General features: G+C 44.7%; 1 protein-coding gene across 1 annotated transcript in view; it reads left to right on the top strand.

Annotated features, from left to right (window-relative positions):
* szt2 (SZT2 subunit of KICSTOR complex) overlaps positions 1-27,500 on the top strand; it is a gene marked incomplete at its 5' end in the record, with an annotated part of 80,593 nt that overhangs the window by 40,353 nt on the left and 12,740 nt on the right. The window contains 22 exons of the mRNA XM_080536588.1: positions 43-130; positions 1,286-1,404; positions 5,854-6,018; positions 6,549-6,633; positions 9,789-9,839; positions 12,077-12,250; positions 12,898-13,089; positions 13,233-13,435; positions 13,650-13,819; positions 14,161-14,258; positions 14,422-14,554; positions 14,709-14,836; positions 15,659-15,706; positions 16,872-16,993; positions 17,503-17,685; positions 20,022-20,289; positions 21,199-21,278; positions 22,931-23,056; positions 24,195-24,397; positions 26,679-26,784; positions 27,028-27,111; positions 27,468-27,500. The exon at positions 27,468-27,500 is cut by the window's right edge and continues 42 nt beyond it. Coding sequence (XP_080392714.1) covers positions 43-130; positions 1,286-1,404; positions 5,854-6,018; positions 6,549-6,633; positions 9,789-9,839; positions 12,077-12,250; positions 12,898-13,089; positions 13,233-13,435; positions 13,650-13,819; positions 14,161-14,258; positions 14,422-14,554; positions 14,709-14,836; positions 15,659-15,706; positions 16,872-16,993; positions 17,503-17,685; positions 20,022-20,289; positions 21,199-21,278; positions 22,931-23,056; positions 24,195-24,397; positions 26,679-26,784; positions 27,028-27,111; positions 27,468-27,500 — 2,859 coding nt within the window. The remainder of the gene's footprint in view (positions 1-42; positions 131-1,285; positions 1,405-5,853; positions 6,019-6,548; positions 6,634-9,788; positions 9,840-12,076; positions 12,251-12,897; positions 13,090-13,232; positions 13,436-13,649; positions 13,820-14,160; positions 14,259-14,421; positions 14,555-14,708; positions 14,837-15,658; positions 15,707-16,871; positions 16,994-17,502; positions 17,686-20,021; positions 20,290-21,198; positions 21,279-22,930; positions 23,057-24,194; positions 24,398-26,678; positions 26,785-27,027; positions 27,112-27,467) is intronic.

Below are 27,500 nucleotides of genomic sequence, written 5' to 3' on the forward strand. Positions count from 1 at the left end.
GCGTGTGCGTGTGTGTCTTGTGTTTCTCTCTCTGTCCCCCAGGGCTCCCGGGGGTCTCTGGAGGGGTCCCGGCCTGTAGGACAGGTGGACAAACACATTCTGCTGCTGGTGCACGGAGTGGGGGGGGCTGGTAAGAGAGGGAGTACAGAGGGGGGTTATTGAAGGGAGGAAGGCTGCACACTGTTGATGGTTAGTTAATATACAATATTATTATATACCACCTCTGAGTGCATTTACAGGGGCGGCTGTGGCGCAGGAGGTAGAGCCGCCGTCTAATGATCGCAAGGTTGGCAGAGCGGCGGTTCGAGCCCCGGCTGGCCACATGTCGAAGTGTCCTTGGGCAAGACACTGAACCCCAAAATTGCTCCCAGTGAGCGGGCCGGCGCCTTGCATGGTAGCTTCCCGCCATTGGTGTGTGAATGTGTGTGTGAATGGGTGAATGAGAGGCCGTTGTAAAGCGCTTTGGATAAAGGCGCTATATAAGTGCAGTGCAGTCCATTTGCATTCTGAGCTAAATGTGCCCACACGCCTCCTGTTAGACTGGCGTGTGGCAGATGAAACAGATGAAATTGCTGATTCATCCCATGTGGAATACGGTGTGAGCAATACCTCTGGTAGCCTGCTAGATGGCGCTGTTGCTCTGCCACTCCTTAGCTCATCCAGGCTCCTATGATATCAGCCCTTTCTTCTCTGAAAGTTCTGCGCTTGAACAACAAGAGTGACTTATTAAACTCCTTCCTGTTTTTTTTCTTCTGTAACTCTTCATAGAGCTCAACTTCCTTATTTATGAACTCCTTTGTGTAAAGTTTTCTTGAACCGTGTAAGTGTGTTTCAATGCAGTATTTTCTAAGGCTCATTAATGTGATTTACATAAATATGTTAGTGAGAGAGATCCTTCGTCAACACTATAGTAAATCTCATTAGCGAAGTAAAGTGAAGAAGACACACAAGTTAAAAGCACAATGCACACTGGGCTATGTCTGAGTTCAAGGGTCATTGACCAGGGTCTGAGTCGTAACCTGCCCCTGACCCCTCTCTTCCTGCATCAAAAAATTAGGCAGGAAGGTATTTTTTTCTGAGTGGGGCAGTCCCACTCATATTTTTCATTTTTATTGACAGATACAGTAGAGATTTAGACAGGAAGGATGGGTGAGAGAGAGAGGAGGGATGACATGCAGGATATGTCCCCGGCCGGAATCGAACCGGGGACCCTGCGGTTACATGGTCAATGCTTAACCCGCTACGCCACCTAAGTGCCCCACCACTGTGTTTACTGTTGCTTCAGGTCCAGAGATCACTGACGAGCTGGTGAAGGTCCTGCGGAAGCGCCTGGATGAGACGACACTAGACATCATCACTGTGATGCTGGTCAGGAACTGCAAACTGACTCCTGCTGATGTGGAGGTAACTGTCCCCCCCCCCCTCTCTCTCTTTCTCTCTCTCTCTCTCTCTTAGTAGTTCTTCAAAAGTAAAAAAATTGACAACAACTATTGACAAAAGAAAAGTTTTGAGTGAGGAACAGAAGGGTTCAATTCTGGCTTTTACTGGCAGAGGGATACAGTGAGCGTCAGGTTGCTTCCATCCTTTTTCCAATTTCAAAGATGCCGGTTCATAAGAACAAGGTCAAGCAGCAGAACATTGGGGACAACAGACCGGCAGAGGGCAAAAAAACGACTCTCCACTGACCGGGATGACGCCAACTCATTCGAATGTCACTCAACAACAATCGTAGGATGACATCACGTGACCTATAAAAAGAATGGCAAACGGCAGCTGGGGTGAAGTGCACGGCGAGGACGGTTTGAATCAGACTCCTTGGGGCAGGGCTGAAGTTGTGCGAGACTAGACAAAAACACCTAGGGCCCTATTATGCACTTCATAAGTCTTAAGCAATAAGACGAGGCGGTAGATCTAAACTTAAGACGTGGAGGCGTGGTCAAGGCCACTTTGCTATTATGCGTGCGGTAGTGGGTGCCTAAGACCCGACGCTAAGCCCAGAAATTAGTCATGGGTGTGTTTTGGGCGTCTTCTCAATCAACCCAATCAGCGTGCCAGGTGCCATTCCCTTTAAGAACCGGCTGCGTTAAGTCATAAGCGCTATGCTATTATGCAGTTCATAGGCGCTAGACTTCATGCACGTTTTGAAACACGAGCGCGCCTCCGCGGTTTGCGCATGCGCGCTGACCCACTTCTTAAGAATAACTTTTCAAACCACTTCTTAGCGCTAGGCGCAAAGTCAGATCGCATAATAGCAGGGGCGCCTAGCGCACTTCATTAACATATGAACACTCCCACAATGAGTAATATATGCACAGTCTTACGTCTTATGTGTGGGCGCCTAGCGACACCTGCATAATAGCAGTAGCGCGTATGAAGCGCATAATAAGGGTGGCGGTAGGTCTTAACCTGGCGGTGCGTCTTAATTAAGACTTAAGACGGCAAGTTAAGAAGTGCATAATAGGGCCCACAGTGTCTCACACGCACTATTCCATTTGCAGGGCTCTCAAGTCTCACGCATTGGGCGTGAGACACACGCGGCGTATGAGCATGTGAACGGGTTGAAATGCGTGTGTCTCACGCCCAATGCGTGAGACTTGAGAGCCCTGCATTTGGTGGAGGTTCTGTGATGATCAGGTCAGGGATTAAAGTTCTCCGTCGCTACGACGGATTTCCGTCAATTTGATTCCAAGTCGCGACATATTTTCTGTCAATTGGCTACCTGGTGTAATATGATTTGTAGAGGCATACAATCTGTTTTGATGTCGGTATTAGGTATATCAATTATATATAACAGCCTATACAGCCTACATATAGGCCTTTATTGGCTACAACTATGCGACAATAACTTGCTCATGGCACAGACACGGAGCCCTGCGAAGCCTGCCTACAGTAAACTTGATCGTTAATCTAGCTGTTGTCTTTGTATCCTTACACTTATGAAAGCATTCAATAATATTTATAGGCTCTAGGCTATAGCCTAGCCTACCCTCGTTTGGCCATAATAGCCTATTCTCGGATGGCTGTCCGCTATGGCTATGGGCTACATCCTCGCTGCAAGAGGATATAAAAATCACTCTTCACTGACAGACCAGTAGCCTATGTCTCCAAGGAATCGTGGGTTTTGGATCACTTTATCGCCCAAAATCAAGGATGCGGAATAGCCTACCTGAACTGTGAAGATGTGCTTGCTGACATCCAGGCTGATTGATTCACTGTCAAAGAAATACTTCCAGGAACAAGGATTTAAGACGTTTTGGAGGATTGACATGGGACCGCGCATCGCACCAAGCCTCGACCAGGATCATAGGCCCAATTCCGATTATCTTTTCTACCACTTCGGCTCGTTTTGGAGTCACTCGCTTTGGAGCCAAGGCCTCCGAACAGAGCCACAAGCCGTAGTGGTTCCCTAAGAAATGGGACAACCCTTCACGACTGCTATGTCATCCGTAGTATCGTAGAAAAGCATTGGCACTCGCGATTCATTCACAACTTGAATGAACTTGAACGCTGTCAATCGATCACACAAGTCATCAAATAAAAAAGAACAATGCTTCATTATCAGACCATGACAGAATAAGCTCTAACCTGTATGAAACATGTGCTCCTATGCTGCCGGTCTGCACTGATATAGGACAACAGTGCAACAACTTTGCGGCTGAACTTTAGTTAAATTTACGGTGTCATATGCTATCAAAGGGAAACATGGAAAAATGCATGACTTACAGGGAGCGCAGATTTATTTTTATGGCGTTCCGAAATCCGAAGTGACAGGAACGCTGGAGAAACAGCCGCTGTCCACTGCATTAGTCAGCTACATGCTCCTTGAGTCTCCCGCTCACTGCCCTCTATCAAAAATGGCACATCCATCCATAATATTACATAATAACAACTGCTCGATTGTGGGTTGTTTTGGTTTAATAAGTGCCAATATACAGCTATATTGTCATATACCATCAAGGGGGGGAATGTTACATGGAACTAGGTCAAAACGCGCGACTAATCATGCAAAAATCAGCCTAATGTTAGATAGATAACTTAACATTAAATATGTCTACCATCATCCGCTGTCAAACGCCACAGGTAATAATTTATTTCTAAATAAACAGGATTGTACATCTCGGAAATGTGAATTGCGCTCTGTGCCATGCCTTCTATGGGAAGGCTGTTCTTGAGCCAAATGCCGGTAGATACCTGTGTTGCTCGCTTGTCGGCAATTCCCTGCCCGCTAGACTGTGTTATGCTTGTTGTAAAGAAAAGGTCTATAATGCATTGAAATGACATTAGTAGGTGTCATATGCCATCAGACATGGAAATATGTCAATATGCGCGACTGTCATCCACAAATCAGCCTGTAACGTTAGACACAGCACGTCGGCATACAAGCAATTTTTTTGTTATGCTTGTTATAAAGAAAAGGAATGACATTAAAGTAAGATAATAAGATGGTTATCATAATTTTTCAAATCTTTATTAATATGTAATTACAGAGAAAGTAATGACATTTGTGGCTGTGTTCCGTATTGAAAAGAGCGAAATCAGACTTCTGTAGATGATTCGCAATGCATTCTGGAATCAAGGGGTATGACTCCGAAGCTAGTCTGGTCCTGAAATCGCTCCAAATGAAGCCGTGGATAGCCCTCCGTCTTACCCCTAGCCCTCGATGAAATATGAATTGGGACACCCCTACCCTAAACGTGAATGCGCAAAACGAAGCCATAGGGGTGAAAACGAAGCCGCAGGGGTGAATTGGGATTGGCCCAAAGTCAGAGTCAACCCTTGCAAAAAGTATCAGTTTTATTTCATGAATTGAAAACAGCATTGATATTACGTAAAAGCAAACTGGCAATAGAAAAGCTGTTCAAAAGAATCTTCTTCCCTTAAAAAATACAAGGATACCCTGGAAGAAAACTTGCTTCCTTCTGCTCTGACAATGTTTTCCAACACTTGAGGATATTTTTTTCCAGTAGGACAATGCTCCATGCCACACAGCCAGGTCAATCAAGGTGTGGATGGAGGACCACCAGATCAAGACCCTGTCATGACCAGCCCAATCTCCAGACCTGAACCCCATCGAAAACCTCTGGAATGTGATCAAGAGGAAGATGGATGGTCACAACAAGCCATCAAACAAAGCAGAGCTGCTTGACTTTTTGTGTCAGGAGTGACATAAAGTCACCCAGCAGCAATGTGAAAGACTGGTGGAGAGCATGCCAAGACTCATGAAAGCTGTGATTGAAGATCAGGGTTATTACACCAAATATTGGTTTCTGAACTCCTCTTAAGTTAAAACATTAGAATTGTGTTGTTTAAAAATAAATATTAACTTGTTTTCTTCTTGTATTATTCAAGGTCTGAAATGTAGTAATGAAATGTAATATTTGTTTGTTTAATATATGTAATATAATACAATGGTCTGTTGGTTGAGCTTGCAACACTGCAGCACTGCTGCAAAGCTGTTTTTAACACTAGAACAGCCGTGCCTATTGTACCCGGGGTCAAATGACCATAGTCTTTACAATGGAAAGCTGCTATTTACACACAACAACCACTAGTTGGCCGTCTTGTAAATTAGCCCGCCTCCTACACAGAAAAACATTTCTATTTATATTAGCTTATCCTGATGTGATTTTGAAAAAAATTAAGGATACTGGGTGGTAGAACGCACATATCTAGGAAAAAGTCATTAAAGGAGGGTCCTGAAATTTGATCGAGTGCAAAGATATTAGAAAAAAAAGAATGTTTTACTCACAGGGTCAAATGACCCCTCCCATGGCTGTTCTAGTGTGAATACATACCGTATGCAGTACCCTTTAGCGCGATCCGCTAATGTGTTGCTGATATGTCCCTCCTCAGTTCATCCAGCCCTCTGGCTCCCCAGCCACGGAGGTGATGGAGTTCACCCTGCCTCCCTACTCCCTGCCCTGGCTCCCCGTGGTGGCCCACTACCTCAGGCAGAACCTGCTCATCTTCCTGCACATCCCAAAGTACACAGACAGCAACATAGAGCACCACTTCAAGGTACAGCTCAGCCTCACGTTGAGATGTCAGTTTAGACTTTATTAGACTGTTATAGTCCCTGCATTGAACTGAGTATATGCTATGCAGTAGCCACATATTATGATAGAAAAGCAACAAAGTAGCCACCTTTAGCTTTGATGACAGCTTTGCACACTCTTGGCATTCTCTCAATCAGCTAGGTGTGTGTGTGTGTGTGTGTGTGTGTGTGTGTGTGTGTGTGTGTGTGTGTGTGTGTGTGTGTGTGTCTGTGTGTCTGTGTGTCTGTGTGGCTACTTTGAAGAATCTACTTTGAAGAATCTGTGTTCAATCTATGTGTTCTTTCATAGTTTTGATGTCTTCAGTATTCATCTACAATGTCGAAAATAATTTATAAAGAAAGAAAACATATTGAATGAGAAGGTGTGTGTGTGTGAAACCTTTGACTGGTACTGTATGAAATAAGCTTTCCCCTAAATGTGCTGATGTATTCTTCCTGTCGTTCTTTTCTGTTTTGTTTTTCACGGGTCTGATTTCTCCCCTCTCCTCTCCAGCACTACTTCCATCAGAGCAGCGAGTTGCCCGACTCTGATCTCTTCCTCTACAATAAGCCCGGGGGCCAGGGGACTGGAGGGAAAGGTAATCACATTCTCCAAGTTCAGTACGGACCCCCCGCCCCCCCCCCCCCCCTCTCTCTCTTTCTCATTGTCTCCCTGCCTCTCTTCCAGGTTGATTTGTATCCCATTGCAGTTGGCATAACACACCCTAAATCTAATTCACCAACCCGAGAGTGTTTTTTCGCTATAATTAGAAAGCTGTTGCTTGTTTAACATTTTGAAATAATTTATCGAGGGCTTTTTTTTTTCTCTCCTCTTGCCAGTGTTTGCTCAGCAGAGTTTGTGTTCTCTCTTTCCTTGTGTTATGTTGAAGCTGCTGACTAGGAGGGAGTGATATCACGCGATGTGCTGACAGGCCCTATTCCCTATTTATTCCTCCCACATTAAATGCAGAGCAAATTATCCAACTGCCTTTGCATCGCTAATAAATACTAAGCTGATTCCCCCAGTTCTGTAGAGACTCTGGTATAAAACGTTAGTTTCTTTGATGAGCGCTACAGTCATTTTCGGAGGTTCGACCTTCTCTCAAACTTCCTGTGCTTTATATTGGCGACGGCACTCTGGCTCACCAATAACTAGGATGCATCCAGTAATCAGTTGTTTTGCAGGATAAGATGCGCTTCCTCTTGTTGACGACACATGCTGTGCGTGCGTGGAGCATCCTGTTTGGTTAGGCGTCCTGATACGGCCCTCCTGTCAGAAATGATTAGTCATCGCGTAAACAGCAAGACATTTTTGTTCATTAACTACGGTGTGTTGACAGAATCATATAGAGCTGTCATTCCATTCTCGTGTGGAATTAATATATAGTCCCAGGAACTTGCTAGAATTGAATTGTTCTCTATCTCTATATCTCTCACTTCAAATGACCTTTCTCTCTGTGGGTCACACTCTCAACTGTCAGGCTGATGTGGAGATGATGGTTCTCTGGGTCCTTCTATTCGTTTTCCATGAAGTCTAACTGCTTTTTAATTGCTGCGAAGGGGAAGCTCTCTGACTCCATCTCATTAATTTGAAGAGTTGCACAACAAGGTGCTTAAGTAACTTGATCCCTGCCCAGTGTGAGATAATTATGTCAGGTGCGGACGGGTAGAGCTAGTGTTTTGGCAAGTCGGAAAGGTGCTTAGCCGTGCACTGTTGTATTCTGCCAGCTAATTAAGGAACTGTTTTCAAAGATTGCCACATCAATCTTTGACTGGCACCAGTAAAAATGCACATGTCTATACAGTGGGGGAAATAAGTATTCAACGCATCAACATTTTCAACATATTTCCATTGCAGCTATTCACATGCAATTTAGACCAGACATTGGTATTCACTCAATAAACTACACAGCTAAAGAAATTGTAACATTCCAAATCGTTAAAGTTATGTGCAATAAAGTGGAATGACACAGGAAGAAAGTATTGAACACAGTAAGAAAAATCACTAAACCAGCTTATGTCACAAATTCTTCTGACTGTGCTAATTAGAATCAGATTGGTTAGCGCGTGTTCAGGGGTAGGTACTTGAAAAAGGGCTTTCCACCTCTGAATGCAAGTAAACAAATAATTTGTCACCAAGCTTTCCTACATTTCATAATGGGTAGAGGCAAAGAGCTCTCCCAGGACCTTTCCAACACGATAGTTGAGCAACATAGTAATGGCACTGGTTAATGATGGATTTCTCAACTCCTATATGTTCCTATAAGCACCATTGGGGCCATTATCTGCAAGTGGTAGGAACAGCACTCAATCAGGACCGGACAGGACCTCCTCACAAGATTTCTGAATGGGCCGTCAGAAAGTTAGTCAGAAGAGTAGCCCAAGAGCCAAGGCCTTGGAAAGACCTGGAAGCAGCGGGTACAGTTGTCACAAAGAAAACAATAGGCAAGGCACTCCACCGCCACGGTCTCCATTGGCAATTAACCCGGAAGACTTCACTGAAGAAAAGGCATGTCGAAGCTTGTTTGAAGTTTGCTACAGAACATTTGGAGTAGCCTGTAGATTACTGAGAGAATGTAGTCTGGTCAGACGAGACAAAATATCGGCAACAATACCACGCGCCATGTTTGGAGGAGAAATGGCTCTGTATGATCCTAAAAATACCATACCCACAGTGAAGTTCGGAGGTGGAGGCATCATGGTATGGGGCTTTTTCTCTTCAAATGGTACAGGTGGAATCCACATTTACGAAGGGAAGATGAATGGAGCCATGTATCGGGAACTTCTTGAGAAGAATTTGTTGCCATCCATCAGGATGATGAAGATGAGACGCGGGTGGATCTTCCAGCAGGACGATCGAAAACATACTGCAAAGGAGACTCAATTGGTTCAAGAGGAAGAAAATAAAGCTGTTGGACTGGCCTTAAATCCAATAGACTTAAATCCAATAGAACATTGTGGAAGGAACAGAACTGAAGATCAAGATTCACCAGGAATCTTCAAGATTTAAAGACGGTGTTGAAGAATGGGCCAAAATCCCACCTGATCACTGTGAGTTATTTCATACAGTATGCGTCTTGAAGCTGTCATTGGAAACAAAGGCTTTTCCACCAAGTATTAAATACATTTCAGTTAGCGTGTTCAATACTTCTTTCCTGTGTCATTCCCCTTTATTGCACATAACTTTTTTATGGATTGGAGTGTTACAATTCCTTTAGAAGTGTAGTTTTATTGAGTTAATACCAATGTCTGATCTAAATTTCATGTGAACAGCGGCAATGGAAATAATATGATATTATTATTATACATATTATACAACATAATACATAAATAATTATGTTGAATTAAACATCTTTTTGATGTGTTGAATACATATTTCCCCCACTGTATGTTGTAATTTTACTTTTTTCCTCAGTTCCTTCCAGATAGCTAGAAAAAGCAGATTAATATTTTAGAATGAGACATTTTCCTCTTTTAATGGTTGTGTGGAAAATGTATGTGATCGTGGCTCATATCATTGGTATCTTCATATCGCAATGAATTTTTAAAACGACAAAGCGCCAGACAGAATTTGATGGGAAATTCCTCTCATGGTAAAGCCACAGTTCTACCAGCAGGACGTAGGCCAGTATTCATGCATGTATTGTCAAGACCTTGTGTCCCATGCACCCAGCGTTGACCCATCCTGTGTTGTTGTGGGTGTCTGTTGTTGTTGTTGTTGTTGTTGTTGTTATTGTTGTTGTTGTTGACTCAGGTACCATGTCGGATCTGGTGCAGCACCTCTTCCCACCCTCCCAGTTCCAAGGTATCACCTGACCCATCACAACCCCATCCCCCCTCCAACCCTGCCCAACCTGTCTACCGTTATAGCCCCCCCCCCTCTGCTGCCTCTGTGTGCTGCTGCTCCTAGCCGCCCATCATGGTCCAATGGCTTCACTTTGCAGTGCTTTCTTCAGCAGAGGCTCATTTACTGGACTTGGATAGTTCATTTGAGTTTTGAGTTACCCTTTGCCCCAGCATGAGTTTTATTTAGGTGCATGCAGTGACATGATTTATTTATTTGAGTCGGTATGTTTCTGCTGTTTAGCTCGTTTAGAAATGTTTTCTTGACTGGCTTGTGTCTCATTTTAATGGCTTCAGTAAATCAAGAGATGCTGTTATATAAGAAATTAAACAGAAAGTTATCAAGCATAAGAATATGTTTTACTTTAGTTTGCGTCCAGTGTAGTTAGTAATAAATAGCTGATGAGACGAGCCCCCGTTTCTGATATAAGTCAGCTGAACTGTGATTTTGTTATAAATTTTGGAATATTGGAATGGTTTATGCTTATTTCTTATATCTTTGGTAGATAAATAGGTCATCTTTAAAATGGTGGACTTTTTTTATTTATTCTGAGAATAAGCTATTATGTAATGTATTTAAAAGGTTACTTTTGGTCATGCCTTTTTTTTAATTACATTGACAGTTTAAAAAAATGTCACTCTTGTGGTGTCTGCCAGTATGGATGTCCCTCTCTGCTGTCAAGGGGAAAGGATCCAGAGTCACTTGGATTGTAATTGACTGACTTCACTGCCTTGGCTCTATGCCAGGAAACCATGGCCTTGTCTTGTAGATTGAGCTCCATCACTTCTAAACCCTCTGTTTTCTCGCTCCAGCCATTAAGGCAGTGCCGTAGCAATCAGTGGCCTCATTGCCCCCGCTGACATGGTCAGCCGTCACGGCCGGGGCTGTCACAGTAAGCCAGCTCAAGACGGATGGAGTCAAACAAAAACCGGACTGCCGCAGACTCCACTAAATGTCTTTATGAAGCCCGACAGGACTGGGTGGTGGCGGACCCAGTCAGTCAGAGCTCATAAACCCTGCTGAAGTAGCCACAAGAAACAGCAAACACAAAGGGCAAACACATCAACTCACGCTTGACTGTCTAGTCAGTCGTCAACACGCACGCACGGCACACACGTGCACACACGCACACGCGCGCGCACACACACACCACCTACAAACGTGTGCACACACACACACACACACACACACACACACGCGCACACACACACACACACACACACACACACACACACACACACACACACACACACACACACACACACACACACACACACACAGACACAGACACAGACACACACACACACACACACACCTAATAGGCTCAGAACCTTTCTTCAGGGTAGAAGAAAGGCACATGATGACTGGGGCTTAGTGGTTTGAAAATGAGATCCGGCTGCTTTGTTGACTGCATCGGCGGCGGGCAGTGTTGCATGACTGCAGTGAAGCACAGCGAGGTGGAGAGATGGTGCTGCGGCTGATTTATTCTGGGTGATTCCTGTAATGCATCTGTGTCTTCCTGCCTTCCCCTCTGCCAGGTGGCTACCCGGCCCATCAATCACAACCACGCATCGCTTCTGCTCACTAATGGCGCGCGCTAATAGCCATAGCCGTGTCAAACCCATACACCCAGGCAGTGTGAATCCACCAGGCAGAGTGAATGTCATTTTATTTAATGCAAGTGTCATGCGGTGGTGAAGAATGCTCGTACGCTACCGTTTTTTTTATCTGGTGAAATAGTTGAAGCAGGACCATCATCAGAAACAAAAGGCGAGCCTGCCTGGTTTTAACTGTGACTTGGGCACACAAACTGTGGGTATGAAGATATGAAGGTCATGCTTTGTTTATTTCGATTTATGCTAGTAGTTCCTCTGCGAGATTAATAAGAGAAGAATCTGTCAAATTTACGAGGGCAGCCATAATCTTTGCGGGTCTGCCTTTTCTAATGGATGGTTCTAGTATGCAAATGATTTGGAGCCTTTTGTTTATCACTTAATATTGTTATGTACAGAGGCGTTATGGCATTCTGACAACTGTTTTTTTTCGAGAAACCATTTGAAATGATTACCAGGAGTATACTGTAACAACACAAGGTTTTCAATTCACACAAAAATCGTATTTTTTCGGTCTTGGTATTTTGATTGATGCGAAATTACTTTACTCAACGTCCTTGTATATATTTCACCTGTGTCTTTCAGGTATCGCCTGCATCGCCCTGTCATTTGTGGATGCTCAAGGCTGCCCCCTTCAGGTACCAGCACAGGACTGCACCACACCACAGAGAGGGGACGCCTCCACCATCCACCTCCAGCCAGAGCACTTTGATGCCCTGACAACAGTTGTCAAGGTGGAGTCCAACAACCTCAGTTCAGGTGAAGAGCAGGTTTTCAATAATATTTATATACTCTATATATATATAAATGGTACGGTAAGAACGGTAAGAACTTATACTATATATATATATATATATATATAGTATAAGTTCTTACCGTAAAATCCATTTATAAGCAGAGCAATACATGTAGTAATGTGGTAATTGACTCTGAAATTAAATGCTAAGTCACCTTGAATAGGGCTTGTAAATATTATCTGGATAATGAAAGCTATTACATAATGTTAGAAGAGTTCTGATTTCTACGTGATTGTATTTGTCAATGTGACATTGAAAAACGATACAGCCAATAAGAGATTAACTTTTTTGTTTATGGAGGCTCATCCAAATAATTGAGTGTGTTAAAAAGAATCTTATTCGCATTATAGCATTTTTAATTGGCAAATATTATTTTCCCATCCTACTGTTTGAGAAAAGTGAATTAATTTGTTGTAAAAATAGATTCACCCTGTGTGTAGAAACGGTGTGCGTCGTGTGTTTATGTAGGTGTAATTAGAGCTTTACCTGGGTATTTCAATTCTACTGGGTCTCGCTGTGCTGTCAGCTAGACTATGATAATGAAGCAGGTGTGTGGGGCACATGCTCAGTGTGATGATCATCCGTCAACGCTGGCCTTCTCTCTGACAGGGCCACAGATGCGCGTCCGCTTTGACATCTGGGAGCAAGGCAACGTCAGCCCTCTCCAGCTGACTGACAAGCTGCGCGGCGCACTGCGTCACGCCCTCTGTGATGTCATCATGGAGCTGAGGGTCTTACCCAACCCCCTTTGTTTGGAGGTGTTTTGCACACCTCCGACAGGTCAAAGAGAGGAAACAAATGGTGAGCAGCTCACGGATCCCTTAGTCGTTTTCTTTCCCTCTACCTCTAACAATAATATCTTTTTGGGATTCTATAGAAAGTTAATCCAGATTTAAGTTTTTATTGTCAAAGTCACATCTCCTCCTACATTTTTTTTTCTTAAGGCCTTTTAAGTCCTCCGTCTGAGGTCAGGGACGTCAAAGACAGCCCCCGACAGCGCAGTGGCTCTCGGGTGTTTAAAAGCAGCACCCCGTCTCCCATCACCCTGATCCCAACCCCAGCAACCACCCCCACTACAGGGACCAGCACCCCAGAGTCCACCACCCCCACCGGCAAGACCACTCGACGAAGCTTCTGGGAAATACTGGTGAGCTCTCGTTCAGGGTGGGAGGTTTGTTTGCTCTCATTCAGGGTGGGAGGTTGGTTTTGAAGGAGTTTGCCTTGAGTTGGTTCTGTCCCGACAGCTACTCAGTCTAAGATCAACACATTTATTTTTAAGTAATAGTCTATCACCATGGAACTGTTTTATTTATCCACTAAGAGAGTTGTTTTCATGTATGTTTTATCCCACCTTCCTATAGAGCAAGCCTGACTCGTCTGAACCGGGGAGCCCTAAGACGACTGACGACATCGTGCAGGAGAAAGGGGAGGAGGGCCGGGCAGGGGGGCGCAGGCGGCACAAAACGGAGAATGTCAAGCAGCAGTGGAGCCAGGAGAAAGCTATGGCTGTGGAACTGGAGCAAGCCCGGAGGTGAGCTTCACACAGAATCTACAATAGGGCAGACAATAAGTAATTTTTTCTGAGTGGGGCAGTCCCACTCATATTTTTTTATTTTATTGACAGATACAGTAGAGATTTTAGACAGGAAGGATGGGTGAGAGAGAGAGGAGGGATGACATGCAGGATATGTCCCCGGCCGGAATCGAACCGGGGACCCTGTGGTTACATGGTCAACGCTTAACCCGCTACGCCACCTAAGCGCCCAACAGGGCAGATTCAAGGAGACACACCACAGAGTTGAATCTGGAGAATGTGGGGCAGAAAGGGACTGTTAAAAAAATAAAAATAATGTTTCATGTGTGTTTGAACAGGAAACATGTATCCCAGCTGGAAGAGGGGGGAGTGGGGACCCTGCACCCCTTGTACCAGGTCACCTCTCAGCCTTGGATCACCTTCATGGCCAAACTTGGTGAGTGTCTCCCTCTGCCCTGCCCACTCATCTCTGCTGGAGTGGAGGGGAGGCTAATAGAAAAGATTGTGTCTCCTGTCGGTGAAAGGCGCTCTATTTTTCAAGGTTATGTCTCATTCTTTCTTTCTCTTTCGTTCTTTCTCCCCTCAACTCTGGTAAACAGGGTGCCCTTCCATCCAGCAGTGCACAGCTGAAATTGCCTCACAATTCTTGTTGCCTCCCATCCTGACAGAGATTGGCAATTTGGTCAGCTCGCTGGCCAGTGACACCACAGTGAAGGTGTTTGAGAGGACAAGGTAGGCCATTTGTACTCTTGAAAGATGTTGTTTGTGTTAATCTTGTGTTTACAAGATTCCAAGCTCCTGATGTTGTTATTGATTACTTGATTTTGTAAGTATGTTGTGTTGATATTGACCCACTTTATAGTTTTGTGTTTGTTTGATCCCCTAGTTGTCCCCAAGGAGACCTATTTGTTCCCTTGCCTCTCATCCACCACCTCAGCCAACCTCCGGCCACTTCTAGGAGCTTCATCCTCATTGGACGCAACTTCCACCAATGGCATTGCAGCACAGAGCAAGGTACCTGTTCAGGTCTAGTTGTCCATCAAGATGTCTATCTACCTAGAATGTTCTGGTGATCACCTTTATGTTCGCTTGACCCATGATTTATTTTGCTTTATGCAGCAAAAGATAATTATTACCTTATACAAGTAAAGTCCTTATTTAAATTGACATTGGTCAAGGTTGAAAGGTCAACACATTTGCTGATATCCTGAAGATATGCTGTGGTGTTCATTTGGTTTATCCTTTGAGAGAAATGGAAAGTAGAACATTGAGATAAACTTCCCCCTCTATAACAATGCTACATGTACAGTTGGGAAAAGTTCTGGATTCTGTGGTCAACCGTGCTTTTACTAACTGACTTTTGAAAATCACCAAATTGAGAAATAGAACCACATTAGCATATTTAGACATTTTGTGTTGTTCAGTTACCAGGGCAGAGAGCACAACTGATCATAAAAAAAACTAGTTAGGATCATCCCCTAAAGCTATTCATTTCTCCTACTTTCAAATCAACCAGTATTGTATAACAACAGCATGTTCCTAATAACTATCATCATCACTAATTACCAGCTGTAGAAGAAGGTAAAGTCATATTTCGGAGCATGGTAACAGGCATTGATTCTGAGCTTGCTGTGACATTCCCTCCTTGCTGTGCTTGGGGTTTCCCTCCCTTCTGTCCCAGACAACCAAAGCAAACCTTTTGTATAACTGTCTTAACATTTCTCTTTTTCTTTTGCAAGCATCTTTTCCGTAGTGATAGTTGAGTTTGTGTAGAGCTGTCTGTTTCACCGTCAGTGCCCTGCCATGCTGTTTGTGCTCATTTCTGTTTGCCCACAGAAGACAGTTCAGATGAAGAAAACACCCCTGTGCTTAATAGGTTCACACGTAAGTCTGCCCTCCAGCCAGACACAACCAAGCTGCCATGCTAGTGGGGGGGGGGGGGGGGGGGGGATATTTCTTGTTTTGTTGTATGTTTTTTGTTGTTGTTAGAATTATTCAGATGGAAATTGAGGTTGATTACTGCTATTGCTATTGCCATTTTGCTCCCCTATCTATCTATGCCTTTAGGGTTGTCAGAATGATGTAAAACTGAATCTCTTTCATTCATGATAATTGGAATAAAGTCCATTGTGTTGTAAACCCCTGGACTCAAAGCTTAGCCGCATGGTTTGAGTTCTGTATCACACCGTGATGTTGCTGATGGTGCCGATTCTGTATCCTGAATTCCTCGTTTACCACAGCTTGTTATGATTTAGGTTGGGATTATGCCCTAGCTTGGGAAAGTGTACATCTATATACTGTTGTACTTGTATTTATCAATCACATTTTTGCCTAAAAATGGTCTTAGAAAGACAGAGGTGGCAAAGTCATTAGTAGTGTGTTAGTGGTATGCTACTGCTGTTAGGTGAATTAGAATCACACGTACTGTCATCACTCAGACCTGGACACAGCCAATTAGAAAATTATCACATTGCTATTAATTTCATAGAATGGCTAATTTATGTTATTATTAAATTGCTGAACTAATAGTTATTCATAACCTGGATACAAAAAATAAATGTATTTGATTTATTATTATTATAACACTTTTGACTCTCATAAATGGCTGCAATTTAATGGTGATTTGACTGGTGACTTTTTACAGTCAAGCTAAATCATTTAATAGAAAAGGAAAAGCTTTCTTCTATGTGCCTGCTCCCTCCAAACCTCAGACCATCTTTGAATAATTGTATGCAACCGGCCCCAGGGCTTTAAAAATCCTGCTGAGCTATATTTCTCTCTATGTACTCAACGAGAGCCATTTATGATTTCATCTTAATAGCTTCATCCTCAAAAATCACTTTCCCACCATAGGGGTGCTGTCCATTTAATCATATTAGATGAAAGGATAGCCATTAAGGTCCCCCATGTTAAAGTGATTGTCAGCCCCACAGTGCTCATCTTAATACACACGACCTGTGATTTGACTCAGGTTTGTCCTGCCCTCTGCCTGTCTCCACTGTCCTCCCCCTGGCCCCTCTCTCACTGTGTTCTCCCCCTGACCATTTAGCTCATAAGGGCTTCCAGCGCTTTGAAGCCCTGGAGCAGAGTGACTGGTTCAGCCCAGGGCAGGCCGGGAGGGGGTTGGCTCCGCGTCAGCGGTTCCTCCTCATCCACATCCTGGAGAAAAAGGTGAGGATCGTCCTGGGTGGTGGTGGGTGGTAGAATAGTGGGGTGGGTGTGGTTGTCGTAGAGTTTGAGGGTTTGGCCTGAGGGGGTATACCTGTAGGTGGGATTGCCCAACCATAGGCTCTATGCGGTGGGTTTATCTAAAGTTAGTTTTGCTTAAACTACTTGAATCTTGAACTTCTAGCCAAGGGAAAATCTGCATCTATTTTTGGAGCTGTTCATTAATGTTTAAGGTACACAGAGAGAGAGTACAGAGAGAGATTAAAGGAATGAAAGGGAGAACAGAGAGGGGGATTTTTGGTAAGTCGACTGAGATACAAACACGATACGCAAGGGAAACGTACGTCTCTTACACTATGTTCTCAGACTTGAGAAAATACAAGATTCTTTCTTTTATCGATTGAGCTGTTTCTAAGATGACTGCGACGGTGTCCAACGCTATAGGATAGAGAATTTCTCAAAAAACGTTTGAATAATATCTAACGGTAATATCTCTTTCCCTCTGGGCTAAGGTGGTAATGTACACCTATAACTGGTCCGTGGACCTGGGGGCGTCTCTGAACCGGGGTCTTGTGAGGCTGGTCCAGTGGCAGAACGCCAGGGCTCACGTCGTCCACTGCCTGCTCAACCAGAAGATGGGCCTCTTCCACCACTTCTGCTTCTCAGACACACCTTCCCACGAAGACCTCAAACAGGTAAACACTCTCTCTCTCTCTCTCTCTCTCACGCACTGTCTCACTCTCACACACAGGCATATCCTCAAACAGGTAAACACTCTCTCTCTCATGCACTGTCTCACTCTCACACACAGGCATATGCTTTGAACATGGTTGCTTCTGGATAAGCACTTAATGGTTCATATTCACACACACACACACACACACACACAACCTACAGATGGTGTTGTTTAGGGTTTTGCAATGACATCCTGGTCGTTTGCAATAGTGGGTCAGGTGGTAACAAGGCTGTGAGAGCAGCATCTGGAGTTACAGTATTCCAACACCAGGCCAGTCCTGGGGGCAGCTCCCTTGACAGCTGTCCCATCCTTCCACTCTACCAGGCAGGTCCTCTACCTGCTTCTTCTCTAGGCCTAGCCTACACGCCGGCCTCTTCCACTCCAGCAAGTAGTCAGATACCTAACCTACTCACTGCTGTCTTTTATGTCCTCTTCCTAGGAGGCAGTGCTTGTCACTAAATCCCCCCCCCCCCCACACCACTTTACCTCCCTGAGTACAGTACCTCACACCACATATGCCTCCTAGTGCTTTACTTTGTACATGACATTTTCTGTTGGTCTCCTTGGGATTGCAGAGACAGGGGTGTTGGAAACACATAGAGCTCCATGTACAATATCAGCCCAGATATACTTGAGTTTTAAGACATATACCTCTGATCTTCCTAAATCCATTTTTCTCTGTTGCAATATTCATGCTGTTAGCTATCATCCTATTGCATGAAAGGAGGCAAGGAGAAAATGTTTGACTTCTTTTCTATTTATGTCAGTCAGTGTAGTCGTGGCGTGTTCCTGTTACGGCGGTTAACGTGTTTTTCTGCTGTTCTGGGTTTGAGTTTTTTGTGGTACCAAGCAGATTCTCCTTCGGTCTTTAAAAGTAAACGTTCACCATGACCTAGTTTCTACCGGCTCTCTGATCATCTTTTCTCCGCCTCCTCGCTACCTGCGTATGAGATGTCAGCACCCAGGACCCCATTGCTCATTTCCCCACGTTTTCAATCAGCCTTTCACGTCAACCTACTTGTATCTCTGACTCCCTTTGGATACACAAGAGGAGAGGAGCTGTGGGATTCACTCAGCTCCCTGACTTTACGCCCAATGTTTTTTCGTTTTCAATAGCCCTCGGTCATAAATAATGAATGGCTATCATTTTAGAGCAGAGCGTGCCTGAAAAACAGGAGCGGGAGAGTATTTTGGAGGGTTTAGATGAAGAAAAAAAAACGTTGACTGACACACGACTGTACTTTTCTATAGCATACAACAGTGTTTTCGTTGGTCACATTACACTGGTGATGCACTGAAGAATCACACTTTTTCCTCAATATATTTGATATAGATATTTGAGAGGTCCTTGCCCTCAGTGTCATAGCAGGACAACCAATTCCTAAAAAAGTTAAAAAAAAGAAAGGAAATGACCAAAGCTTTTATTTCCGTATCGATGCCCTTATTCTTAATTCCTCTTCTGCTAATGAACGCGGACAGAAGGCAGAGTCAGAGCAGCAGAACATTTGCCCTCGCGGATTGTCATCTGTCATAGTCTTGACGAGGATCAGTGTAGATGCCCAGCTTGACCCTCCCCCCCTTCACCCTTAGGGCACATGGGCAGCGGGCTCTGGCACACTGGGGCATCTGGGCCATCCTACTCCACTGCCCTCGTCCTGCCCAGCAGCCCTTAACTGCTCTGCCAAGCGAATTTGCCCAAAAGTTCCCATTGGAACAGCAGTGAGGAGGGCATATCAGATCTGCCAGTGTCAGGGAGGGCATGCTATTATTATCCATAAGATCCTGCATCTCTACAGCTTCATTGTTCCAGCATGGGTAAAGCCCTATACTGAAGTTGCTGAGGAGTTTGAAGTATTGGTTTTTTTCTAATTAAGTCCAATTTTATTAGAACTCTGAAGTAAATCAGCCACGGCTAGAGATTTGGTACTTTTCTACCTTTTCACGTTTTCGACCTTTTAGATTTATCCAGAATAGCTTGAGTGAAACTAGCTTACACTATTGATGGAATATGCTGCCTGGAATGGGAGATTGGGGGATTTTTCTCAAATGAAATATAAAAATATTAGGGGATATGAAGCTGTATGTTTCATGGCATATACTGAAAGCGTAGGATTATTCATTCAATAACTTGAACAAATCCTTAGAGCTTCTCGTCTTCCACTGTGTGTGTGTGTGTGTGTGTGTGTGTGTGTGTCTCTCTCTCTCTCTCTCTCTCTCTCTCTCTCTCTCTCTCTCTCTCTCTCTCTCTCTCTCTCTCTCTCTCTTTTCTCTCTCTTTTTATTTCATTATCAGCAGGAGCCCAACCCTTTCCTGAACCCCACCATGGAGGCCGACGCCCTGCTGCGGAGCCCCGTCCCCCCGGTGCCCAGTAAGGACCAGGGGAGGCTCGGCAGCTCCGGGCGCAGCCTGCCCACTCTGCACTTCCCCTCGGAGATGGTGCCCTTTGATGAGGCCCTGAGGGACATCGCTACAGGCCGCGCCCTGGCCAGCCCTCAGGACGGGGCAGATGTGGTGGCTCGCCACGGGGCCCAGCTCCTGGAGGTCAAAGCTGCAGAGCGGAGAGGTCAGATATGGCCACTAAATTAATTTCCCTCCACCCCCGCTGTATCCCTTTGATTTCTCTCAGTCTTTGTAACTTTCACTAACACTGACTATACAGTGTGTGTATTATTTTTACCTTCTTAAAGGATGGCTTGGACTGGTGATATCAAGAAAGGTTCTTTATATACAATCTCTATGAAACGAGCTATTAGATAATTCACTTTCTATTCAACGAGCTATTTGCATTTCTTAAAAACAAACTGTCAACTTATATGACATCTTGCATACAAGGCATTCTAGAACCTTAACGATAAATAATAACACATAACTGTCAATCAACTATGCAACCCATCAATCAATCTCTTTTAACAGTCAATCATTCATGTAACATATTATTCAATCATGTAACCTATAAAGTTACAACAGTGTGAACCTCATGTAGCAAGTATGCATTAGGTCGTATTGTTATTACAGAATTGGATTTGTGAATTAAATGAATCATATCGGTCTTAAATGCTAAATAACGTCCTCCTTGTGTGTCACCATAATAGAATAGATAGAGATATTGAATAGAAACCAATCAAACTAGTCTGAATTTTTGGGAGTGTTATTATGGAACATATGTACTGTATTACAAGATGCAAGGGGGTACTTTTGGTATAAAGTAGGTTCTAGGTTCATCCGACACACCGTGAGACCCACCAGCGTCCAGTTAGGCGGTGGCAGAGATGAAATGGCCCGCTTCGTCGGTTTGACGAGATGTGTGTCATCAGGCCTTGGCCCTAACAGAGACAGGCAGGGCCAGGCAGAAGGCTCAAGGTCTGCCTGCTTGCTCTGAGGGATGGGGGCATGTTGAACATGGCCCTGGGCACACATCACCAATGCTGTGACTAAACACTGTTTGTGTGGCTTTTATCTCCAATGCTGACAGAAATGGAGAAGCAGATGAAGATTGAGAACCTGTTTGTGACTTGGCAGCAGAGGTCAGCCCAGTCCAACATGCCCATCTCTGTAAGTACCACCAGAGCCGTTTCTTCTTCAACACTCCCACGCACACACACACGCATGCGCACACACACACACGCGCACACACAATACGAACCAGAGCTATCTAACTTCACAGGATTCACACAGGCCTGCATAATGTCCACACGATGACTCACATCCAAAAGCTCAGCAAATGGCATCACTCCAACGCATGTGGGCGCAAATCCCTGTGTGAAACTTTGTAAGCAGAAGAATAGAGTACGAGTTGCTGTTGGTAAAGATGGGAGTTTTACGCACTGGAGCTAATTGATGTATATTTAGCATCCTGTCAGGTCTGTGTGTCCTGGGATTTTGGCAAACATTTAACATGGATTGCGGATCGCAATTAGCTTGAGCATTTAAAGAGGTTTGAATGAAAGGCATTAACTCTCATTGAGTTGATTGCATATCTTAAGGGAATGCCAGTCCCACCTACAAGCTCCGACTGAAGCAACTGCTTCTGCGCACAGCCTCTCTAACACACAGACATTTCGTATTGCATTTTTAACGATCTGAGTTTAAACATTGATTTTCTTTTTTTTTGCAACGTTCAAACTAACCACACTCCAGTTCCCAACAAAAAACAGTGTGTGTGTGTATTTCCCTTGCCTGCGTTCTCTCTTGACACAAAGATTTGTGAAAACAGAGAAGATGATCTTTTCTACGCCAAACCACTCGAGTATCAGCAGAAAGAAAAAAAACGTAACACCCAGCAGTCCTATTACATATCACCATAACTCATATCTTGGTATGCAAGTGATGAGCCTGGAGGTGGCCTTGAGTTTTCACATAACAGTGCACCCGTCTCTCTCCCCACACCATTCCCACTCTCGGGGTGGCTAATGAGCTAGCGTCTGATAACATCAGCCTTTGTTCCATGTGTGAGCTCTCACTCTCTCTCGCCCCCCTCTCAGTATGTCAGCTCTCACCGTAGCAGGCTCATCCATTACTGCCCAGTCAGACGGTAAGGGCTGTCTGCCTGGCTTCACGGTGTGGAGGCCCACAGTGGAGAACTTCACTGGCCTCCAGGCCCCCCCCAAGCAAAATGGCCTTTGTGCTTTTTTTTGATGGATGAGATAAGAGAGGACAAACCCCAACAGCAGTGCGTGAGCTTAGAATTATAAGGTTCTATCTCCGTCTAGGGTAGTTCAGAGATATTGAGCGTCAACGTTTTTACATTCCATTATGTTTTGTGAGATGGAACCTTTGTATTTGATTAATTACTAACTAAGAAATGTGAACATTTAAAAAAAATAACACCACACAGGCATTAATAAACACCTAATGGATCAGATTATGTAAAAAACTCAATTTTGACAAACATTTTGATAGAACCTTATAATTCTAACGTCACGAGTGTTCTGTTCTGTTCTGAGTTCCTCCTCTTATCACACCGTCATCTCCACAGCGTCTCTCTGTCTCCATTCCAGACCGCACGAGGATGACAGATGTGTAAATGAGAGTTAATGGTCAATGAGAGTGATTTATCAGGGACCACAGATGAATGAATGGACCACGTGAGCCATAACAGTTTTTAGATAAATTGTCTGTGGTCCCTAGACCGGTCTGATTATGTAATTATGAAACCCAGTCCCGCCAGACAGTTTAATAATGTGATGTTGGGTTTCCCTCCACAGGTGGCAGACTTGGACACCCTGAAGCAGTCGTCCAGACTGGTCCATTACTGCGCCACGCCGCTGCTCTTTGACCCCGTCTTCCGGAAGCAGATTCAGGAGGAGCAGATCGTCCAACCCCCAGTCAAGGTATACACTATACTGTATACAACGACACACACCACTAACCCTCATCCGATGGCTCACTTCTCTAAGGCTGTAGATACCAGGTGAGGCTGTTGGAGGTAGAAATTGGGAGGATGGGCTCACTGTAAAGCACTGAACGGGCTGGCACCCCCGTACTTGGCTGACCTATTGCACCTCCACACTCCATCCAGAGCCCTTAGGTCAGCTGAGCAACTGCTTCTGGAGGTCCCCAGAGCCTTCTCTAAGGCCGCCCCTAGGCTCTGGAAAAGTCTCCCCCTCCTGCCTTCCCGACACTGCACTCTTTTGCACTTTTATTTGTACTGCACCTTGCTTTTAGTGTATTTTTCTATTTTATCAGTTTTCTTTAATCTGTATTTTATCTCTTTTATCTTGTTTTTCTCTTTATATTTGATCTGTTAAGCACTTTGGGCGGCTCTTGTCATTGTAAATGTTGTGCTATATAAATAAACGTTACTTACTTACTAACACATGGAACGGAGTCAGGAACGGTCGGGACTCGAGCCCCGTCTTCGGATTTCCGTCTCCACCAGCCTCCCCTGGTGCATACAAAGATGGCTGTCGTCTGAGAGAATGCCCCCAAGTTCCCCCCTCAGGCCCTCTTCCCTCCCCTCGTGCGGGGCGGCCGTGTGGCTCAGCCAGTAGAGCCGGCGTCTAACGATCGCAAGCTTGGCGGTTCGAACCCCGGCTGGCCACGTAGTCGGTGTCCTCGAGCGAGGCACTGAACCCCCTAATTGCTCCAGGCTCGCCTTCTATGGCTCTGACCCCCCTTGCCTAGAGCATAACATACATTTCATTGTACTCTGTGCAGTGATAAAAGCTGAACCTTCTTCTTTTTTCGTGACGTTAGAATTATACGGTTCTATCTCCATTTTTGTCCAAATTTAGTTTCTTACATAATCTGATCCATTAGGTGTTTATTAATGCCTGTGTGGTGTTATTTTTTTTTAAATGTTGAAATTTTTGAGTTAGTAATTCATAAAATACAAAGGTTCCATCTCGCAAAACATAATGGAACGTAAAAACTTTGACGCTCAATATCTCTGAACTACCCTAAACGGAGATAGAACCTTATCATTCTAAGCTCACGTTTTTCTTCTTCCTGTAACCGTACGTGTGACAGAAGCGCCACCGCTCCAGCGACTCCACGGCGTCGGGGCGGGACCGCAGCTACAGCACCGACTCTGCTGACATGCTGCCCAGCCGTCTGAGGGAGGAGCCCTGGCTGCAGGACATCTCCAACACCTTCCTGCAGCAGTACGTCCAGTACCTGCAGAGCATGGGCTTCATACTGGTGCAGGTCCGGCCCCAGTCCCCCGCACGGAGGTCCGTTTGGTAACCCCCCCCGCCCGCGCACACACATACAGGTGCAACTCCAAAAATTAGAATATCGTGCAAAAGTTAATTTATTTCAGTAATTCAACTTAAAGGGTTAAACTTAGATATTATATAGACTCATTACATGCAAAGCGAGATATTTAAAGCCTTTATTTGTTATAAATTTGATGATTATGGCTTACATCTTGTGAAAACCCCAAATTAAATATCTCAGAAAATTTGAATATTACATGAAATCAATAAGGAAAGGGTTTTAAATACAGAAATGTCAGCCCTCTGAAAAGTAGAATCATGCATATGTACTCAGTACTTGGTTTGGGCCCCTTTTGCATGAATTACTGCCTAAATGCGGCGTGGCATGGATGCTATCAGCCTGTGGCACTGCTGAGGTGGCCTTCAGCTCTTCTGCATTGTTCGGCCTCATGTCTCTCATCTTTCTCTTGGCAATGCCCCAAAGGTTCTCTATGGGGTTCAGGTCAGGCGAGTTTGCTGGCCAATCAAGCACAGGAATCCCATGGTCATTTAACCAGGTTTTGGTACTTTTGGCAGTGTGGGCAGGTGCCAAGTCCTGCTGTAAAATGAAGTCAGCATCTCCATAAAGCTTGTCTGCTGAAGGAAGCATGAAGTGCTCTAAAATGTCCTGGTAGACGGCTGCGTTGACTGTGGACTTAATAAAGCACAGTGGACCAACACCAGCAGATGACATGGCTCCCCAAATCAACACAGGCTGTGGAAACGTCACACTGGACTTCAAGTGTCTTGGGTTGTGTGCCTCTCCATTCTTCCTCCAGACTCTGGGACCTTGGTTTCCAAATGAGAGGCAAAATGTGCTCTCATCAGAGAAGAGAACTTTGGACCACTGAGCAACAGACCAGTTCTTTTTTTCTTTAGCCCAGGTCAGACGCTTCTGACGTTGTTTGTTGTTCAGGAGCGGCTATACAAGAGGAATGCTATATTTGAAGCCCATGTCCAGGATCCGTCTGTGTGTGGTGGCTCTTGATGCACTAACTCCAGCCTCAGTCCACTCCTTGTGAAGCTCCCCCACACATTTGAATGGCCTTTTCCTGACAATCCTCTCCAGGCTGCGGTCATCCCTGTTGATTGTGCACCTTTTTCTTCCACACTTTTTCCTTCCACTTAACTTTCTATTAATGTGCTTTGATACAGCACTTTGAGAACATCCAACTTATTTCGCAATTAGCTTTTGAGGCTTTCCCTCCTTGTGGAGGGTGTCTGATGGTTTTCTGCACAACTGTCAGGTCAGCAGCCTTCCCCATGATTGTGAATTCTACTGAACCAGACTGAGAGACCATTTAAAGGCTCAGGAACCCTTTGCAGGTGTTTTGGAATAATTGGCTGATTAGAGTGTGACATTTGAGCCTACAATATTGAACCTTTTCACAATATTCTAATTTTCTGAGATATTTAATTTGGGGTTTTCATAAGCTGTAAGCCATAATCATCCAAATTATAACAAATAAAGGCTTGAAATATGTCACTTTGCATGTAATGAGTCTATATAATATTTAAGTTCAACCCTTTAAGTTGAATTACTGAAATAAATGAACTTTTGCACGATATTCACATTTTTTGAGTTGCACCTGTATACACACACACACACACACACACACGCACACGAAAACATGCGCACACACACACACACACACACACAGAGATGTAGGATGTCTTGAAACATACTACTTATAGCATATGCCGTTAAGTACAGTTAAGTATAAGGAACCATATGACCTCTACACACGCACGCACGCACGCACACACACACACACGCACACACACACACACACAGAGAGATGTCGGATTTCTTGAAACATTACTACTTATAGCATATGCAGTTAAGTACAGTTAAGTATTAGGAACCATATGACCTCTACATACTGTTTCATTATGAAACAGTCTGAAACTCTCCACAGTCCTAATCTATCTCTCTCTCTCTCTCTCTCTCTCTCTCTCTCTCTCTCTCTCCCTCTTTACATTGGGAGCAGTATTCATTCTTTAGTCATCAAATCGATTGTGATCCCCCCCCATGCTCCCTGATTTCACAGCCCCTTTATGCCATGTGTGTGATGTAATGGCAGCAGACACAGGGGAAGATGCTGTTTCTGCCCCTTTGCTCCTCCTCTTCCCAGGACAGTGTGATTCACTGTGTGTTTGCATGTGGAGTCGTGCCTTCCCGGGGTTTAGCTCCGGAGGGCCCGACCTCCCTGGTCTCTCCCCAGCCCTGCCTGACCCCCGTTCTCCCTCCCTGCAGTGTCGCCCGTGCCCGTGCCGCTATGCTCAGCTCACTGTCGTCCGAGGGGAGGGCGTCCTTCTCCTCCTTCTCCTACAACAAGCCGAAGAGCGAGGACAGCCCGAAGGTTAGTGTTTACTTCAAAGGGGAGCGAGGGGTGTTGGTGGAGCTATTCACTCACACATACACTGTACTGTATATACACTCTTTTTAGGCTGGCAGGCATACAAGCATATGAACTCTCTCTCTCTCTCTCTCTCTCTGTCTTACTCTGTACTTTCTCTCTCTCTCTCTCTCACACACACACACACACACACGCGTGCACCACTCACTCAACCATCAACTCCTGAGGTCGTTTTGAATTTCTCAGCAGAGCACCGCGTCGGTCACCACAGCGTACCACCTCCAGAGGGCGCTACCAGGGGGAATCGTGCTGATGGAGCTGGCCTTTCAGGTGAGACTACTTGCCAAGGGGAGCTCCACACTTCTCGACTCCATATCACACCCGTTATTAAACTGGCCTCCAGCTCAAAGGATGTGTCACTGCAGTCTGACCTTCATAAGATGACAGACCTGAGGTCTGTAGTAGAATAGTGACTCGATATGTCATCGTTTCTTAAGAGTACAGAGGATGTGCTCCCTGTTTCAGGCGTGGTAATCATACCACACTTTACATTAAATTATATCTGTCGTGCCCCTAATGTGTAACACTAGATCCTCTGCTATTCCGAATATGACCTCTCGTGTTCTTCTTTTTCCCTCCTTTCTGTTGCTCTCTCTCCCTCTCTCTCTCTCTGTTTCCTCTCTTAGGGTTGTTACTTCTGTGTGAAGCAGTATGCTCTG

The sequence above is a fragment of the Nansenia antarctica genome (genome assembly GCF_963989245.1).
Source record: "Nansenia antarctica genome assembly, chromosome: 7".
Classification (NCBI taxonomy): Eukaryota; Metazoa; Chordata; class Actinopteri; order Argentiniformes; family Microstomatidae; genus Nansenia; species Nansenia antarctica.